Below are 20,831 nucleotides of genomic sequence, written 5' to 3'. Positions count from 1 at the left end.
AGGTACAGTGAGGGGAACTCTATAACAATACAACTAGGGGGTCCTTTTACTAAGTCGTGGGAAAACGTGGCCTGTGGTAGAGTGGGCCATTTTTACCACAGCTGGGGAAAAAAAAGGGCTTAAATGGCTCTGCGCTAGAATTAAAGGTAGCACATGTCTATTTACTGCCTGAGCCCCTTACCGCCACCTATTGACCTAGCGGTAAGGACTCACGCAGTACACACACGGTACTCATGCAACATGCGCCAATGTGGCCATGCTGCTGATTACTGCCAGGAACACCCTCTGCAGTAGAAAATATTCCCTACTGCAGGAAACAACGTGTGCCAACTTCGACATTACTACCGGGTGGACACACTACCCGGACGGTAGTGTCAATTTGGTCCGTGCTACGCACACGGTAACCTTACTGCTGCTTTGTAAAAGGGTCCCCTAGAAAAGAGGGTCAGCACGTGCTATTCCAATTGATAGAATTACTAGTGAAAGTGGCAGAAATATGTTTATCATTAAGAGATGATCCCTTCTACCAGGCGTCTGGTATAAATGTCCGCACCTAGATGTTAGCCAGAACAAGCATATTTGTACATCACACCCATACTGTGACCATTTGCACATCTACCAGCAAAATATACACCAGTACTTGTCATTCTTTTGCTGGTCGTGACAAAATTGAGTGACCTCCTAGAAGTGCAGAATAATCATGCACCTATGGAGAGCCCACCCAAATCATGACCTCAAATGTGGGTTTTGTGACCCCATTTGGGGTCCCAAACCACAGTTTAGGAAGCTTTGGTATGCACCATCAAACCATATTTTTCCTCTATTGCATATTCTAGAAGTGGTCATTGTATCAATGGACACTCACATAAATGATTAAAATTTCCCACCCAATTTATGCATGTTCCTGCCACCTAAAATTCTGCAACTCCTTATTGAATTACCCCCCTGTGTCTGCAGCTGGCCTACACAAAAGAAATTTATATGCAGTGACTGGTGCTGTAAATATGGAGAAAAAAATAGAAAGGGAAACCAGTGCACCAACCAAATAAAAGGGTCCTGGTGGAGAGGAGGCAGCTAAGCTCTAGACATAAACTAGAGGGGAAAAGCAAAGGCAAAAGTCAAAAAGGCATGTGGGCACCAGTAGATAATCTAAGTAAAAACACCTTTATTTGACGATAACCACAAACAAAAGTTTATGCAATCCTTCAAAATCAGGTCAAAAGCAATGCAAAAGACAAAAATAGAATACATAAGTACATAAGTATTGCCATACTGGGAAAGACCAAAGGTCCATCGAGCCCAGCATCCTGTTTCCAACAGTGGCCAATCCAGGTCACAAATACCCGGCAAGATCTCAAAAATGTACAAAATATTTTATACTGCTTATCCCAGAAATAGTGGATTTTCCCCAAGTCCATTTAATAATGGTCTATTAATTTTTCCTTTAAGAAGCCGTCCAACCCTTTTTAAACTCTGCTAAGCTAACCGCCTTTACCACATTCTCTGGCAGCAAATTCCAGAGTTTAATTACACGTTGAGTGAAGAAAGATTTTCTCTGATTCGTTTTAAATTTACTACATTGTAGCTTCATCGCATGCCCCCTAGTCCTAGTATTTTTGGAAAGCGTGAACAGATGCTTCACTTCTACCCAATCAACGCCACTCATTATTTTATAGACCTCTATCATATCTCCCCTCAGCCGCTTTTTCTCCAAGCTGAAGAGCCCTAGCCGCTTTAGCCTTTCCTCATAGGGAAGTTGTCCCATCCCCTTTATCATTTTCGTCGCCCTTCTCTGCACCTTTTCTAATTCCACTATGTCTTTTTTGAGATACGGCGACCAGAATTGAACACAATATTCAAGGTGCGGTTGCACCATGGAGCGATACAAAGGCATTATAACATCCTCATTTTTGTTTTCCATTCCTTTCCTAATAATACCTAACATTGTATTTGCTTTCTTAGCCGCAGCAGCACACTGAGCACACCTAGATCCCTTTCTTGGTCCATGACTCATAACGTTGAACCTTGCATGACATAGCTATAATTCGGGTTCATCTTTCCCACATGCATCACTTTGCACTTGCTCACATTAAACATCATCTTGTAATTTTTCACAATCCTCCCGTGATTTAACGACTTTGAATAACTTTGTGTCATCAGGAAATGTAATTACCTCACTAGTTACCCCCATCTCTAGGTCATTTATAAATATATTAAAAAGCAGCAGTCCCAGCACAGACCCCTGGGGAACCCCACTAACTACCCTTCTCCATTGAGAATACTGACCATTTAACCCTACTCTCTGTTTTCTGTCTTTTAACCAGTCTTTAATCCACAATAGAACACTACCTCCTATCCCATGACTCTCCAATTTACTCTGGAGTCTTTCATGAGGTACTTTGTCAAACGCCTTCTGAAAATCCAGATACACAATATCAACCAGCTCCCCTTTATCCACGTTTGTTCACCCCTTCAAAGAAATGTAGTAGATTGGTGAGGCAAGATTTCCCTTCACTAAATCCATGCTTTTCAATATGGGGTTCCAGGTCCCTGACCTATTTTTACCACATTTGGAGAAAGGTCAAATCAGAAGCAAAGACTCCAGAAACTTCTTCATGGTAATTATAGAGGGACAGAAGCTGACTGAAATGGCTTTTTTCAGTTTCAATCAAAACTGTACTAGGGTGTGGAAGATGTTTCTTGGGAGAAAAGGTTTTATTCTTTTGAGTTTCCAATCGATGTGGAAACTCAAAAGAATAAAACCTGTTTTCCCAAGAAACATCTTCCGCACCCTAGTACAGTCATTGGTATTAAGCCACTTGGACTACTGTAACGCTCTGTACGCAGGCTGCAAAGAACAGATTATCAAAAAACACCAAACAGCCCAGAACACCGCAGCCAGACTCATTTTTGGAACACCTAAATACGAAAGTGCGAAACCCCTCAGAGAGAAACTGCACTGGCTCCCGCTCAAGGAACGAATTGAGTTCAAGATCTGTACGACTGTTCACAAAATCATTCACGCAGATGCCCCACTCTATAGGCTAAACTTAGTGGACTTACCGCCAAGGAATGTCAAAAGATCGGCCCGCAAATTCCTCAACTTAAACTTTCCCGGCTGTAAAGGAATGAAATACAAACAGGCTTATGCTACTACCTTTGCGTACAAAAGTACACAGTCTTGGAACGCACTACCCATGGCCCTAAAAACCATGACCAATCTAACCAGTTTTCGCAAAGCTTTAAAAACACATCTCTTCAACAGAGCCTACAAAAGTCACCCTCAATGAAACAAATCATTCCTGAAACCACCCAAGTACACCCTAACACCTTCTACCTAATATCCTGTTTCACCTCAGCTTATGATCGACTGTTTTCTTATATCATGTAATGACGTTTTCATTTCCATACCCTGTAAGCCACATTGAGCCTGCAAAAAGGTGGGAAATTGTGGGGTACAAATACAATAAATAATAATAAATAACTACCACCAAAACTGTCTGAAAGCTTTCAGATGAAACTAAAACTGCAGCCAGATCTCATCACCTGGTTTCAGCAGAAGCCGAAACCGAATACTCAGGTTTGGTTGTGTGAATGTGAACCAGTGATGGCCAATGGCAATTGTCAAAGCTTGCAGTCTGCATCCCTCTGCTAAGCCCACAGTATCCAAGCCAGAATATAATTCAAATAATGAAAGATCGTATTAGAGGTAGACAAACTGTTTTTTTCAGTTTCATCTGAAACAGACACTGCTACCAAAACTATTTAACCGTTTTCGTCCAAAACTGTAATCAAAACTTATTGCCTGGTTTTGGCTGAAGATGAAACAAACCAAAACCTAAAACTAAAGTTTGATTATGTGAATTTGAACTAATGAGGCCCACTGTGGATTGCCAGAGCTTGCAGTTGGACAGTCCTCTGTTAAACCCACAGTCCCAAAAACTACAAGCACAGGTGGTGACAACTAGGAGAATCATTTTAACAAGGACTTCTCAACAAGACTGGCACATTTAGATCCAAAATCAATGCAGATGTAGTTAAATGTCCTGAGACAGGCCCTTTGTGAGAACGTGTAAAAAAAAAAAAATTGTGATTATCAGCTTTTTATGCTTACCCAAACTGTTCACAAGTAACAAGAGAAAGTAGCATTAAGATGTTTCCTTTTTGTATTTAGTTATAAAACTAATTAAGGAGAAGCATGATATAGATTCTTACTAAAATAGGGTAAAGGAGTTCAGACAGTGGTCTATACTGTGGATATTATACCAGCATGATGCACAGTCCAGAATAAAAAAGGATATTGATGTCACTGAATACAAGGACTATATGTTCTGAAAAATCACAATCAAGAGCAATACATTTCTCAAATTGTTTTCTAACACAGTAGAGTCTTGATTACCTGAGGTAAACGGGACCGGCTCTTTATTTGTACCTGGGGCAGCAGAGGGATAAGTGACTTGCCTAGAGTCACAAGGAGCTGCAGTGGGACTCGAATCCAGTTCCCATAGGTTCAAAATTCATTGCACTAACCACTAGCAACATTCCACATAGAATCTCAAATAGTAGCAACAGAATCTCAAATAGTAGCAACATTCCATGTAGAATCCATGTAGAAATGTATTAAGTTATGTCCAATAAAAGAGGTATAATCTTATTTTATTTTCCATGTTTTATTTCTATTGATTACCTTTAAAAGTGGACTAACACACCTCTCTATGCATGTAGAATCTCAAATAGGGAAAGGGAAATGGGACTTCATGTACTGCTGTTCTGTGGTTTTTGCAACTACATTCAAAGTGGTTTACACAGTATATACAGGTGCTTATTTGTACCTGGGGCAATGGAGAGTTAAGTGACTTGCCCAGAGTCACAAGGAGCTGCAGTGGGAATTGAACCCAGTTCTCCAGGATCAAAGTCCACTGCACTAACCACTAGGCTACTCCTCCAGATAAGTTAGAATGCGTTTTTAAATAAAAATACCTGGTCAACAGGATCGAGTCTGGGTGGTCTGGGTCAGGCGACAGGACTGATAGTGACATAGCCGCGGTTGACAGTAGTAGCAGAAAGGTCCGGTGGTCCGAGCCAGGCAAGATCAGGGCTGAAGGGGCTCGCGGTTGAGTGCTAAAATACCATGGTAAATTGTGTCATCTCTGTTCAGGCCTGACACCTGACCTCCTGTGCAACACAGCCTGCCCCTCACACTCCCAAGGCATGCACTCAGTGTATGCTGCCCAATGCTGCCTGTTCACCGCGGTACTCCAGCACCCATGGCAACCCTCAACCGCGAGCCTCTAACTCAGACCACTGGACTTTTTGCTACTTTCAGCCATGGCAGTGTCACTGCCGGTCCTGCCTCCTGACCCAGGCCACCCAGACCTGAACCTGTTGACCAGGTATTTTTTATTTAAAAACATGTTCTAAACAGTCAGCCTCTCTAGAGGGAGCTTTTCGGGGTCCTGCTTCAATGGTACAGTGTACGGTTCTGTAGATCGCACCTTCAAAAAGATAGAAACAGGATGGAATCTATCCAGAGGGCAGCTACTGAAAAAGTGGTCTTCATTGTAAAGCATAAGGAGAAAGACTTAAAGATCTCAATTCTTATATTTTAAAAGAAAGGCGGGAGAGGGGAGGTATGATAGAGACATTTAAATACCTCCATTGCATAAATGCACAGGTGCTCTGGAACGAAGGGCCACAGGATGATATTGAAAGGGGACATACTTAGGAAATACTTCTTCATAGAAAGGATGGTGGAGATGAAGATTATATCGGAGTTCAAGAAAGCAAGGGACAAGTACATAGGATTTATAAGGGAAAAGGGAGAGTTTGGATAGGCCATATAGTAGTGATTCCTAAACCTGGGCCTGAAGGCACCCCAACCAATCAGGTTTTCAGGATACCCACAATGAATATTCATGAGAGAGATTTGTATGCACTGCCTCCACTGTATGCTAATCTATCTCACGAATATTCATTGTGGATATATTGAAAACATGACTGGCTGGGGTGCCTCCAGGACCAGGTTTGGGAATCACTGCCATATGGTCTTTGCCTTCAATTTTCTGTTCGTATTGAAGGAGACTGCATGTAGCCATGATTTAAAATGTTACCAGTTGCACACAAGCCTTCACAGTGGCAGTATAAAGATTATTTTTTGACTGTAAAGTAATTAATAATGTTTCACTGGAGATGAACAGAGTTAATCCAAGCTGCTCGAGCAGAATTGGTAGAATATTACGTAAAATGATCATAATATAGTCAGTATTCAAAGCAATTTAAATGGTCCGCTGACAGAAGCTGTTACTAGCTGCCTACACCACAGGCTGAATATTGACCAGAATAACTTTAATAAGGTGATGGAAAATTATCCATTGATATTTATAGACATCTCTGATAGGGATGGGAGAGGGGATCTCTCAGCCTCTGCCTTGCATTACTTTGGGCTAATTGGGAGTGAATTAGGTCTAGAGATTGGATAGGGAAGAATCCAGGGCCCCGGGTAATGGGCACTTTCAAAATTTGATGTTCCATGGATATCCCCATGTTGTCTATGCTTAAATCCAGCCATGAGGCTGATGGTATATATTTCCTTTCCAGGTGCATCCAAAATGATGATATCTGGTACAAGGGGGAACGCTGCGAGTCCTTTCTGACCGAGTTCCAGCTGAACTGTATTATTGCGGCCTGCTGTCTCCTCCTTTTCATTTTACTGCTTCTACTCCCTGTACTCATCCTGAAGACCAGCGGCCGAAAACTGAGCCGACCATTGCTGGGGAGCACCAGGTCAGTACTTATCTAGGTAACAGCTTGAAACAGGAGAGGAGCCTGGGCTTTCAGACTTCCTTCAAAGTGCATGGCAGTTTTGATAACCTAATCCAGACCTGTCTAATTGTTTGCACTGAGTGGGAGGCTCCTGCTTTGGAGAGTCATCTCCTGCCCAAAATCAGTAAACAGCTGTGAACACAAGAGACTTGGGAATCAATCAGTCAGTGTTTTATCTCCCTACACATAACCATAGTCAGCTTCAGATCTCACCACTGACACTTCCTATTGCCAGATTTTAAGATGCTTGGGTTGCAGGGCTGTCAAAGAAGGGGTAAGTAACCAGATAATCCCACAGATATTTCATATGACTGCCTTAGCATTATCCAGGGAGTGCTGAGATGGTCTGGGGAGTGGGGCTTGAGTGGAGTCAGAAGTTATACAGATAGTTGAGATATTCAGTCCTGTAATTGGCTCATTATCCAGATAAAGTTAAGCCAGTTTGTATCTTGAACATCACTGTTAGATAGCGCTGCAGATCAATGCCAGATCCAGTGCCAAATTAATGCTGATAATTATAATTGCTTGTTATCCAATTATCAGGGCTGATTAGCTAGTTAACCAATTAAGTTGGGCGCATTGTTATAGAATAAGCTTCGATTTCCATGTGGAAATTAAGGCGCCCTATACAGAATCCTGGGGTTTACACCTAGGGACGCATTTAGCGTTTGCTAATTCTGTCAACACAGGCTAAGTTTTAGTAAAAGGGCCCCACAATGTTATGTGAAGTCCACAATATCAAATAATGTGCTATTATATCCATCCCTATACTAGGTCTTGTCCTTACCCTCTTTAAAACAGATTCAGTAAATGACGCTTAAAAATCAGCGCTCAACTCTGATCTATAAAGGACACTCCAGGCTGAGCACACTTTGTAGAATAGTACAAATTTGGATCACCTTTATAGAATCTGGGCGGTTATGTATAACTCTTATCCCCTCCAGCCTCACTGACCTCAAGAGTAGATTATCTCCTTCAGCTTAATTATTATTATTATTATTATTATTAGCTACATTTGTATCCCACATTTTCCCACCTCTTTGCAGGCTCAATGTGGCTTACAATATGCCGTAATGGTGCTCACCATTTCCGGACTGAGAATAACAATGTTGTAGAGTTTCAAGAACAGAAAATATAATACCATTTAGAAGAAAGTAGATATACAATTCGTTTCAATTATTTAAGAACAAGGGTAGTGTATAACGTCCCATAATGACACTATGATGAAGAAACCAATAAAAAGAGTTATTAACTTGTTCTAGTAAAAGATTTGATGTCAGTTCATTTGAGAAGGATCCTTTTGATAGGTATCCTTAAACAAGTTGTTCACTGGGTCCACCAAGTGTAATCTGAAAACCTTATTAAAAGGAATAATAAACTGTGTATCCAGCCAAACCCATTGCTTTCCCAATCATTAGTGACTTAATAGCCAGAATCACTTTCCTTGGGATGACAGGATCTCAGCAACTGATGAGTATTGCTCAGTGTGAGACCCCGGCCAAGGGTTATTGGGTTGGCTCTGGGAATACCTCAGCCAGACAAGGTGTATAAACCTGAAAATAGATGTTTTATTCACCTGGGCCCTGGGACCTGTTACCTCACAGGCCAGGATCCTCCGATGCAACAGTTTGGGTTAGTAACAGCCTTTGAGTAGGCCTCTGGCTAGCAGGCCAAGCAGTCTGTGGCTGGTGGGGCTGTCCCACCCCACCCCAAACACACCTGTAAATTCTCCAGAGACTCAGGTCTGGCCCCAGCCAGACCTCAACAAGGCTTGCAAGTCTTAACAACAAGTAAAAGTTGGCTTACCTCAGCCAGGTTACAGCAGCTAAACATATTCTGTAAAGGCATAGATTTGGGCTCAGTTCTTCCTTCCCTGGGACTCATCAGCCTGGCCCTGTCTTTTAGATTCCCAGATATTGATTCCACCCATCCTGGCTCACTTCCTCCTGAGGCAGGATCAGTGCTCTTAAGGTTGCCCAGGCTAGTTAGAAAGGGAGTTTTCTTAAGGGTGAGGGGCAGCGTTCTATAACCCCGTCACACTTGGCTAGATCTAACACAGGAAAGACCTTTCCAAATTTGGCACAGAATGACAGAGCAAATTATTTCCCTATCATTAAGAATAAATTACTGCAATTTAATTTCTGGTAACGTACAGGTAAAATCTATTCAACATTAATTTTGCTGTGTAAGATTTAATTCCTTCTAATTAGTATCATTATTCTATGATGCATTAGTTCTAGCTTGTTATGCAACTAAAGACCAGGAGACAGGAGACCCAAATAGTGCATACTCATAATTACCCACAGAATGTAGATGCATTTACAGAAATTAATGCTTCTGTATTGCTCTATGGTGAAACTAATGGCGTAGCTAGGTGGGGGCCAGGGGAGCGGCCACTCCCCCAAACGGAGTTCTGCCAGCGCCTATTTTTTTTCGTTGTGTTGCACTGAAAATGTGCGCTGGTGCCAGCGGAAGTCCGCTGTCACTCCCCCTGCGTCGTCAACCTGGCTACACTTCTGGATGAAACCGTACCTTGTCTGCAGTTCTGGTTGCCGCATCTCAAAGGAATAGCAGGACTCTCTTTTGAGGAAAGGCTAAAGAGATTAGGGCTCTTCAGCTTGGGGAAGAGACAGCTAAAGGGAGATATGAATGAGATCTATAAAATCCTGAATGGAGTAGAATAAGTAAACGTGAATCAATTTGTTACTCTTTCAAAAAGTAGAAAGATGAATACGAAAGAACATTTCTTTTTCACTCAGTGTAGAGTTAAACTCTAGAACTCTTTACTGGAGCAAATGATAAAAGCAGTTATTGTAACTGGGTTTCAAAAAGGTTTGGACAAATTCCTGGAGGAAAAGTTCACAAATCGTTGTTAAGGTTTCCTTGGGGAAAGTCACTGTTTATCACTGAGGTTATGTAGCATGGAATCTTGCCACTCTTTGGGTTTCTGCCATGTTCGTGTAACCTGGAGTGGCCACTGTTGGAAACAAGATGCTGGACTAGATAGACCCTTGGTCTGACCCAGTAGGGCCTCTCTTATGATCTAAAATCTTGACTTCTCAGTAATGCACCCTTTGTTGCCTTCAGTAGCTTCTCTCCTCTTCACAGTTAGACTCTAGCTCCTGGGCTTACGGCAAACCCTATCCTTCACTCCTCTTGCTGTTCCTTGTTAGGTAAAACCACTTATCCAGCTTCATAGACTTTAGTTAATTCAAAATACATCTGGTTGACAGAAATTTGATCATATTATTCTCCACTTTATTTCTGAGCACGGACTCCCAGTTGCATAAAGGATTCCTTCTAAGGTCTGGAAAAGGTTTACCTCTGTTCCTTGCCTTCCTCTTCACCCCATATTGCCTACATAGACCTTTTCACTCATCTTACATTATTGATTTGGTGTCATAGCATCAACCTTATGAAACAATCTTCCCCCCATTCAGGGTTTTTTTTTTTTTTTTTAGTAAATGTAAACCCCTACTAAAGGTCTGTTTCTTCTCCCAAGTCTTTCCATAAGATGATTAGCTTGTCTCTTCCTTTTTTCCCCTAATGGAGCCTTTATCCCATATTCCTGCCTCTTCTTTCCTTCCCGCCTCCTCCCTTCAAGCCTTATTGTAATTTTCCCCACTGCCTACTTGTTTTATGCTGCTCCTTGTCCTTATCTTGACATGCCATTAACTTTGCTTAGTCCCCTCTCATTTTGTCTTTGTACACCGCTAAGATAATATTTTCTATTTGCAGAATATCAAATAAAATTGAACATCTTCTGTGTCCCAGTCATACTTCTTTCCACTCTCTCTGTCTCCTGTGTGGCTCTTTGTTCCAATGTTCTTCCTTTCTCTTACATCAGGCAACACCCAAGACCTGGGCCTTGCCTCCCGTCTCTCCCAGGGTCTCAGCATTCACCAGCTCCACTGCTCCCTGGCATTCCAATCCTTTCCCTGATAAAGACTGTAGACTAGCGACAGCTTCATTGTGTCTCTCTCTTCGGAGGATGAGGATCAGATCTCTTCCAATAATCTAGCCCTTCTCCTGTCTGGCACTCTGATAATTAGACTGGCAAACCATGTTCAGTTTAGCCTTTCTGAGAACAGGCCTTCTTCCTTTCGTATGCACCAGTGGACAGCTGTGGACCAGAATGGCAATTCCTGTGCTTTCTCCTGGGTCTCAGGTGGGCTCCAGAGTGGGGTAACCCACCTGCTGAAGTTCTACAACTTTCTTCACTGGACACCATCTGGGCAGAGCTGCCAAGCTACCCAGTTCAAGGAGTATCACATTATACCTTATGCTATGAGTTGATCTTGTAGGGAAGATTGAATGGACCATTTTATTTTTGTTACATTTGTACTCCGCGCTTTCCCACTCATAGCAGGTTCAATGCAGCTTACATGGGGCAATGGAGGGTTAAGTGACTTGCCCAGAGTCACAAGGAGCTGCCTGTGCCTGAAGTGGGAATCGAAGTCAGTTCCTCAGTTCCCCAGGACCAAAGTCCACCACCCTAACCACTAGGCCACTCCTCCACTATACAGGTCTTTATCTGCCATCATATACTTTGTTCAGGGCCGTGCCGATGCGGTAAGCGAGGTAAGCGCCGCAGGGGGGCGCCCACCTCTGGAGGGCGCCGCCGCGGTGCTTACCCTCGCCCCGGCGCCCCAGCCCAATCGTGGACTTCGGACGCCCCTGCTCCCTCACAAGCGTAGCGCTTTTGCGAGGCAGCTCGGGCTCTCCCTCCTTCCTTCCTTAGTTCCCGCTCTGGCTCTCCGATCAGCAGCCCCCCCCCCCCCCGCGTGTTTTAACCTTTACGCGATGTCAATCAATGAAGAACGCACAACAGACTCGTTTCCAGCTTCTCTCTTCACACAGTGTCCCGCCTTCAGCGTCAGCGATGATGCATTTCCTGTTCCCGCGAGGGTGGGACACTGTGTGAAGAGAGAAGCTGGAAACGAGTCTGTTGTGCGTTCTTCATTGATTGACATCGCGTAAAGGTTAAAACACGCGGGGGGGGGGGGGCTGCTGATCGGGGAGCCAGAGCGGGAACCAAGGAAGGAAGGAGGGAGAGCCAGAGCTGCCTCGCAAAAACGCTGCAGCCTGCCACATGTAGGGGGGAGGGCAGGGGAGAGGAGAATTGGTGGCCATGTATGGATGCAGGGCAGGGAGAGAGAAGAAATCACTGGACAGGAGGGGAGAGGGCAGAGCAGGGGAGAGAATTGCTGACAGGCATGGATGGGAGGGCATGGATGGGAGGGCAGAGAGGCATGGATGGGAGGGCATGGATGGGAGGGCAGCAGCAGGGCCCAGGGAGAGGACAAATTGCTGGAAGGGGAGGGGAGAGAGGAGGATTGCTGGCTATGGATGGAGGAGGGAAGGGCAGAGAGGGACAAGGATGGACATGGGGGCCCAGGGAGAGGACGGATTGCTGGCTATGGATGGAGGAGGAGGGAAGGGCAGAGAGGGACAAGGATGGACATGGGGGTCCAGGGAGAGGACAAATTGCTGGAAATGGAGGGGAGGAGGATTGCTGGCTATGGATGGAGGAGGAGGGAAGGGCAGAGAGGGACAAGGATGGACATGGGGGCCCAGGGAGAGGACAAATTGCTGGAAGGGGAGGGGAGAGAGGATTGCTGGCTATGGATGGAGGAGGAGGGAAGGGCAGAGAGGGACAAGGATGGACATGGGGGCCCAGGGAGAGGACAAATTGCTGGAAATGGAGGGGAGGAGGATTGCTGGCTATGGATGGAGGAGGAGGGAAGGGCAGAGAGGGACAAGGATGGACATGGGGGCCCAGGGAGAGGACAAATTGCTGGAAATGGAGGGGAGGAGGATTGCTGGCTATGGATGGAGGAGGAGGGAAGGGCAGAGAGGGACAAGGATGGACATGGGGTCCAGGGAGAGGACAATTTGCTGGAAATGGAGGGGAGGGGAGAGAGGAGGATTGCTAGCTATGGATGCAGCAGGGAAGGGCAGAGAGGGACAAGGATGGACATGGGGGCCCAGGGAGAGTACAATTTGCTGGAAATGGAGGGGAGGGGAGAGAGGAGGATTGCTGGCTATGGATGGAGGAGGACGGAAGGGCAGAGAGGGACAAGGATGGACATGGGGGCCCAGGGAGAGTACAATTTGCTGGAAATGGAGGGGAGGGGAGAGAGGAGGATTGCTGGCTATGGATGGAGGAGGAGGGAAGGGCAGAGAGGGACAAGGATGGACATGGGGGCCCAGGGAGAGTACAATTTGCTGGAAATGGAGGGGAGGGGAGAGAGGAGGATTGCTGGCTATGGATGGAGGAGGACGGAAGGGCAGAGAGGGACAAGGATGGACATGGGGGCCCAGGGAGAGTACAATTTGCTGGAAATGGAGGGGAGGGGAGAGAGGAGGATTGCTGGCTATGGATGGAGGAGGACGGAAGGGCAGAGAGGGACAAGGATGGACATGGGGGCCCAGGGAGAGTACAATTTGCTGGAAATGGAGGGGAGGGGAGAGAGGAGGATTGCTGGCTATGGATGGAGGAGGAGGGAAGGGCAGAGAGGGACAAGGATGGACATGGGGGCCCAGGGAGAGTACAATTTGCTGGAAATGGAGGGGAGGGGAGAGAGGAGGATTGCTGGCTATGGATGGAGGAGGAGGGAAGGGCAGAGAGGGACAAGGATGGACATGGGGGCCCAGGGAGAGGACAATTTGCTGGAAATGGAGGGGAGGGGAGAGAGGAGGATTGCTGGCTATGGATGGAGGAGGGAAGGGCAGAGAGGGACAAGAATAGACATGGATGGGAGGGCAGGACCCAGGGAGAGAGAAGAAATTGCTGGAAATGGATATAGAGCAAGAAATGAAGAAGAAAGGAGGAAAGTAAAGAAATAAATGGAAAGGAAGCCCTGGAAATGGAGTTAAGAGGACAGATAGCAGCAGAATCAGATACTGGACCAGCATGATTGAAAAAAGAAAGTCACCAGACAACAAAGGTAGAAAAAAAATCATTTTATTTTCATTTTAGCATTTGGAATATGTCCACTTTGAGAATTTACATCTGCTATCTTATTTTGCAATGTATAGCAATTTGTTTCTAAGAATATTGCTGACAGTTCCTGTCAGTGTGGCAAGTGGTGAGCGATCATTTTCACCGGGGGGGGGGGGGGGGGGGCCTGATCATTTTCACGTGGGGGGGGGGGGGGGGGGGGCGCCAACTGATAGTCTGCAGGGGGGCGCCAGAGACCCTAGGCACGGCCCTGACTTTGTTGCTATGAGGGAGACTTTTTGGGCAGATTTGGGTTTCAATTTATATCCCAGAGCAGAGTGGGATTTCTAGTACCTAATATTTCCCATTTAAATCAGTGCTGCAGGTACCAGAATGCACTAGGATAGAGCTGTCAGAAATCCAGGAATGGCCTCTGGGATCTGTGTAACTTGGAGACTTTTGGACGGCCAACCTCAGGCTGGTGCATTATGGGACCTGCAGCACCGATTTCAATGGACTACAAATACCACACTGCTTTGGGATGTAAGTTTTAACTAGGACTGGCCAAAAAGTCTCCCTACTGGAATGGGTAATTTCACATCTACTACTACTACTAATTACTACTAATTAACATTTCTAAAGCGCTACTAGGGTTACGCAGCGCTATACAACATCTCTGTTTGTTCTGGGGGAGAAAAACAAGGCTGCTCTCTGAACTCCTCAAAGTTTGTTTACTTCCCTTCTGCTAAGATTTCAGTTCTCTTGGACCACTTCCTCAGAACAGACCACTCCCAGGGCCGCTGAGGGGAGAGGGCAGGGGGGGACAAAATTCCCTGGGCCCGGGCCTCCAAGGGGGGCCTGGCGCCAGCGCACTGCAGTCCCCTCCACCCACCACTGGGCCCCCCCTGAATACAAATCATAGTGCCTCACCTTAACCTCGCTCCGTGTGAAAGAAGCACAGCAGCTGCAGTCTGCAGATCGCCTCCCTTCGGGCCTTCCCTCCCTGTGTCCCGCCCTCGCGCAAGTTACATCAGATGAGGATGGGACACAGGGAGGGAAGGCCCGTAGGGAGGCGATCTGCAGACTGCCGCTGCTGCGCTTCTTTCACACGGAGTGAGGTTGAGGTGAGGCTCTATGATTTGAATTCAGGAGGGTCCAGCCCGGCGCCGAAGACGACCTCAGGGGCGGCAGGGGCAGGGCCCCGGGGGTGGCCTTGCCCCAGGCCCATCCCAGTCTCTTGGTGGCCTTGACCACTCCTTATTCAGTTAGATTGACAGTTTCTGCAGAAGGGGCCCAACCTATTCTTCTGCAGAAGCACAGGAAAACACATTTTGGCAATCTGCTATACATGCTTTCATTAGCAAATGTTCAGAACCTCATTTGTTTTTCCAAGTGCAAGAGTCAAAAGCCAGTGAAACCATAAGAATCTAGCCGGGCTGAAACCATGGCAATGCTCGTAGAGCACTGTTACCGCCTGCCTTGCCTCTCACACAAAGCCATCTTCTGAACCACACACGAGCAGGCTGTTTATTTTAATTCAGCAGAAAATGAGCTGCCTGCACAGTCCTAATTGTAAGGTACAGCATGTTAGAAAAATAAAAGCAGAAATTGTCAGGCGACAGGCCCAGATCCCACCCAGTGCTCCAGTAAGGGATTGCTACCCATCCCACCACACCCACATACCAAGGGCAGGCTTGAGGGCAGTCAGGGGGAACACAGGCACCCTCAGATTTCTAGAAGAGATTATAATTCTCTCCCACCATCATTAACAATCCCCTTGTGTTGTTAATGATTGTTAAAAGCTCAGCTGGTGGGGCATTAACCCTTTCCCCTTTCAACCCAAAGGCCAAAAGACGGTCCTCTGTTCATAGCAAAGACACCGTGCCTGGATCTTAGCCAAAAAAAAAAAGGTTGAGGGCTCCACTATTTATTCTGTCTATGGCAAAGATCTCACAGTCTCCTCTGCCATCCGTTCCCCATCCACACTGAGCAAAAACAGACGGTCCCTGGCAGTTAAGTGAAAATGATTTTGGACAGACACAAACTGCTCACACTTCAAAAACACAACAAGGGAGGCTGGTAGGGATTTATGTGAAAAACAAAAACGATGACAGTGTATTGAGCAGTCCCCAGGCTAACAAAAATATATAAAAGGAGGGCAATGCAAGTAGTAAGGCCTAGATGAATTAACACAGTAAATGACAGAAGATCCATCCAGGCTGCTCAACAACTACTTACTACTACTAGGTTTACGCAGCGCTGTACAGTTTAACATAGAAGGACGGTCCCTGCTCAAAGGAGCTTACAATCTAAAGGACAAAAGCACAGACAGACAAATTGGGCAGTCTAGATTTCTTGAATAGGTATAATGGTTATGTGCCGAAGGCGACATTGAAGAGGTGGGCTTTGAGTAAGGATTTGAAGATGGGCAGCGAGGGGGCTTGGCGTACGGGCTCAGGAAGTTTATTCCAGGCATAGGGTGAGGCAAGGTAGAAAGGGCGGAGTCTGGAATTGGGGGTGGTGGAGAAGGGTACTGAGAGGAGGGATTTGTCCTGTGAGCGGAGGTTTTGGGTGGGAACGTAAGGGGAGATGAGGGTAGAGAGGTAATGAGGGTCTGCAGACTGAGTGCAAGGAGAAGCCACTCTGTGTGGGCCCCAGTCACCCATGCTTAAACACTGGTTGTCAAGTCTCCACCATGCCAACCATATAGACAGCCAAACGTGAGGGCGTCTTGGTTATAACCACAGATCATCCCCAAGTATTGCTGACAGTATTCAACTTACCAGTCAACATGTCTCCCCCTCCCCCCTGAGCTGCACAGCACCCTCACTCGCAGGATCTGACAATAACGTGATCTACGACACCGGAGTCTCTGAAGCTTCACCTGTCTTTTGCCATTTGTGGGACACATCTTTATCGCTCCCACTTTTTTGGAAGGACGCCCCCGGCACCCCTCTATGCTCGCTTTTTATACTTCCTTGCGATTTCTAAAGAACACCTACCTGCAGAGTTTTCCCACACTAGCCCACCCCTCATTACTTTGAGTGACTGCTCTGGAACAGGGACCTGGATTATTCCTCCTTCTACTACAAGGAAGGTACATTTTTATGCTCATTTAGTGCCCAAAGAAAAGGGCCTCTGCTCTGGAGAGGTTGAGCTGCTGGGCAATCAGGAGAGGGTTGGACTAGCGCAGAGGAACCCAGCTGCAAAACAGAAATAGTTATGCTCAGGAAATACCCATGGTTGCATTTGTCCTCAGTGCCTTTTAGAACGGCACAAAGAATTTAAAATAGCACAGTCCCTACCATCTGTCAGGATGTATTGAGCTGCTGAATTTAGAATTACTTCAAGCACTGAACACAGAATTAAGAGGCTCTGTTTATTATTTCCTAGAGCAACCACTGTCTCCCTTACGGCTTGTCCTTAATGTAATCAGGCTGACAGATTTGCTTGAGGTGAAGCAGGGGAGAGAACTTTTTAAAGTGTAAGACTGTGCTATTTCTGAGCTGAAAGAGAGGAGGGGCTCATTTTATTCCATTGATGTGGTACACACACCAGTTCAGATCACAGTGACTCTATGAAGTTGAACACAACTTAAGATTTGAAGGAAACACCCAGAGTTTATTATTTACTTCCAATGCACAGAATGGAACTGATACAGAAATTACCTCAGGGGGGGGGGGGGGGTTAGTAAAGAGGATTTCACCTAAGACAGTCTCTGTACATCAAGGACATATGTCAAAAGTCATTTCCTGGGAAAATTAGGTGCTTTAAAATGTTCTCTCATTCCACTGAAGCGGGGCGCCATAGGACTTGGGGGATATTTGGGGGGGGGGATGAATTTTCAAATTAATATATGTTTTCACCTGCAAACCCCGTAGGTTCTTTCTACCCCTTAGCAAGTTTCAAAGGGAACTTATGCACGGAGTTTCTCTATAGCTGACCCTGCCACTATGCAGACTTTGCATTCATGTAAAATTTAGTGTGCAGCAACATGGCAGAAGACCTTCTCCCCAGTTCCTCTTCCTTGCCACCACCCTCACCACTGTGGCATTGTTTCCTGGGCTATTTCTCATTGAGGAGGATGGGAAGCAACAGCGTTGGGGCGCAGGCCAGCAGGGAGTTCCTCAGAAGTGGAAAATGAGATGTTGGACCAGGGGAGGGTAGGGAGGGGAAGGAGAGATGAGATACTGGACCTGAGGGGGCTAGGATAGGGACAGGAAATGCTAGCCATCTGGGGGGAGGTGACAAGGAGGGTAAGAGGAGATGCTGGACTATGGGAAGGTTGGGGGGGGGGCTTTTGGCCACCCCGGGGGATGAGGGAGGGGGGCCATGACCGAAAGTTCATCCAGGGCATCAAATACCTAGTTTCCCTTTGAAAATTAGGTCCATGATTTGCAGGTGTTTTGCACCCACAGACTTTGAAACTTGCTCTGTCTGGGTGTAAACAATGAGATCTAGATCACTGAAATATAACATGGGAACCAAAGTCATTCATTAAATTGTGTTATTGGTCAGTGTTACATTATCTACATAATAAGTCAGCCCTCCTCTTTACGCAGTGTGTTCTGGATCTCACCGGTTTCATTTGTTGTGTGTTCTAATTTTTCTGCTGTAAGTTCTGGATCTGCTTTGTTATGTCCTGTCTGTCATATGTTCTGGATCTCCTTTAGGTTCTTGAAGGAGCAATTTCTCCAAATGGGTTCTTTTTGTGCAGGAATTAAGCTCACTGCTAAGCTCCCTATGGGGAGTTATGGATCTCCTTTGCTTCTCCTGGTTTATGCTTTCTGTGCTGTTTGTGGGTCTCTTCAGTTTTACTCTCTGGTTTGTTTACTGTGGATTTCTTCTGTTATGTTTTCTTAGCTTTGTGTTTTGGATGTCCTTGGTTATGTTTCTGTATTGAAGATCTCTTCTGTTATACTGTATATCGTGAATTTCTTCTGCTGTATTTTCTTTGCTGTGTGTTAAGGACCGCCTTGGTTCTGTTCTCTCGGCAGTAAATTATGGATCCCCTCCTTGGCACCCCAGATGAGTCAGTCTTTCTCCACGTTATCTGAGGCTTCTGATGTCACTGAACAGACGACCTTTGGTTCACTGCCACGCCTTTCAACCTTCTTTGATACAGAGAGATACCGGGTAAGTACATACCTATGAAGACACGGTACTATGTGACATACGGTCACTTAACCAAAGGCATAAGGGGATTCTCCAGTGTCTGAATGAATTCAATATCTTTCTGTAGTCTTTTTCATTCTGTTCTCATCGGAGAGTTGTTGTGCACTACCTCTCACCTTATTCTTTTTTATCTGGCTCTCATCACGGTATCATTCTGCATGGCAATACTTCAAATATTTATGGACAAGAAGAGACTGAACTGACCACACTACCAAACAATCCCAACTATAAACAAGTAAGCGGATAAATTTAATTGAGAAAAAGAATTTCAGAAATTGTACAGACAAATTAATTTATATTCAAGTCCATAAATCTGGTTCCACTTCTCTTTCATTGATCCTGAAATCCCCACAATAATTTAATCAGTGAAAATCCCTATAAAATTTACAGTGCTGTGTGATGAAAATAATTCACCTTTCAAATTGTCCTAAGCAAAAGCATCTCAATAATTAATGGTAAAGAAGCCTGCACTTAACTTAAATACCCGATGGAACCCATTTCACAGATTCTCCCAGTTTCATCACAGGTCGTTTGTGTGGGCTGAATTTCAATTCAACATTCTGCAGCAAAAAAACAAACATGTTAATTATAAATGTACTAATATTATATTGTATTCACAAATTTAACTTATGAACTTTTTCACTCAGCTTACTTGTTACTTTACTGCATTGAGCTGAAGATGGCACCGTTTCCTCCATCGGATGCCAAATCATAAATCCGCCCACTTCATAACATCATTCACTGGGGACCCTATCGTTGGTGAATCCCTGCTGTATATCACTGCTTCTATTGATTGGTATTCTGTTCCAAACAGAAATTTACAGAAAGATATTCCACTTCATCTGATTATTATACTGCGGTCGCCAGCATTAGTCCCAGTCCGAACACAGACCATTTCCGGGGGAAAAAGAAACCCCCCCGGAAATGTCTTGAATGGTGCTAACCCGGTGGTATAATCAGGTATCGTCGTGCGCTGCCAAGTCACTGCAAGGTTAGCGCTGGAGCCCTTATTGCCACCTCAATGGGTGGCAGTAAGGGTTCCCCACCGCATGGCCATGCGATAAGTTATCTCACCACGTGGCCATTTTTTGGGGCTTTTACAAGCTGCGGAAAAAATGGTCCACCCCTTGCACAGGGCCTCCCCCCCCCCCGCAGCTTCTAAAAGGACCCCATAGTGAGCAGTCTTTTGCAAAGAGTGTGCATGCCTGGCCATATTCGTTCCTGATCCCCTCCCTCCTCAAACAAACCCATGAAAAAAAACATGACAAATTTTTGGCGGTCTATCCCAAATCTAAACACTGAATACCTGCACTATCTGCTTAAAGTTAACTGGTTAAGTTTGGCTGTCCTAAAGTTATCCAGCTAACTATGGCCTGTTAACTTTAGGCAAGTACGTTCAGCAGCCAAAGTTAAATATGTTTGCTATCTGGTTAAAGTTTCAGTATAATTTTAAGCAGATATTGGGCCCAGCTAGCCTGTGCAATGCTGTTACTGGGCCAATGCAGTAGACAGCAGTTGATCTGTGGTTTCACATTTGGGATTTTTTTTTTTTTTTTTTTTTTACAGCAAATGATCCTCTTTCCTTCTCCCAGAATTTATTGTATTTCTTGACTGGTTTTCTTAACATTACTTTCACTGGAAGGCCATTCCATGCATCCACCACTCTTTCCGTGATATTTTCTGATGTTCTCAACTCTATTCCCTCCCCTCCCCCAATTCATGACATCTTGTTCTAGAAGATTCTTGATATAATGTAAACATTTTAATACTTCTCAGGTACCACAAATGCAAAAGCAAACACTGTTTTTCAGAGGAGAAAATCCTCCAGAACAAGGGGTCACAGTGGATTTCGGTGCTAACTGCCTCCCAGTTGTTACTGGTCCTGACCTGA

At 45.3% G+C, this 20,831-nt stretch overlaps 1 protein-coding gene across 1 annotated transcript in view; it reads left to right on the top strand.

Annotated features, from left to right (window-relative positions):
* LOC115481672 overlaps positions 1-20,831 on the top strand; it is a 50,423-nt gene that overhangs the window by 7,308 nt on the left and 22,284 nt on the right. Inside the window, exons 3-4 of the mRNA XM_030220993.1 lie at positions 6,598-6,783; positions 18,763-18,901. Of these exons, the coding sequence (XP_030076853.1) occupies positions 6,598-6,783; positions 18,763-18,901 (325 nt within the window). The remainder of the gene's footprint in view (positions 1-6,597; positions 6,784-18,762; positions 18,902-20,831) is intronic.

The sequence above is a fragment of the Microcaecilia unicolor genome, chromosome 12, assembly GCF_901765095.1.
Source record: "Microcaecilia unicolor chromosome 12, aMicUni1.1, whole genome shotgun sequence".
Lineage (NCBI taxonomy): Eukaryota > Metazoa > Chordata > Amphibia > Gymnophiona > Siphonopidae > Microcaecilia > Microcaecilia unicolor.
This window is presented reverse-complemented; position numbering and strand designations above follow the sequence as displayed.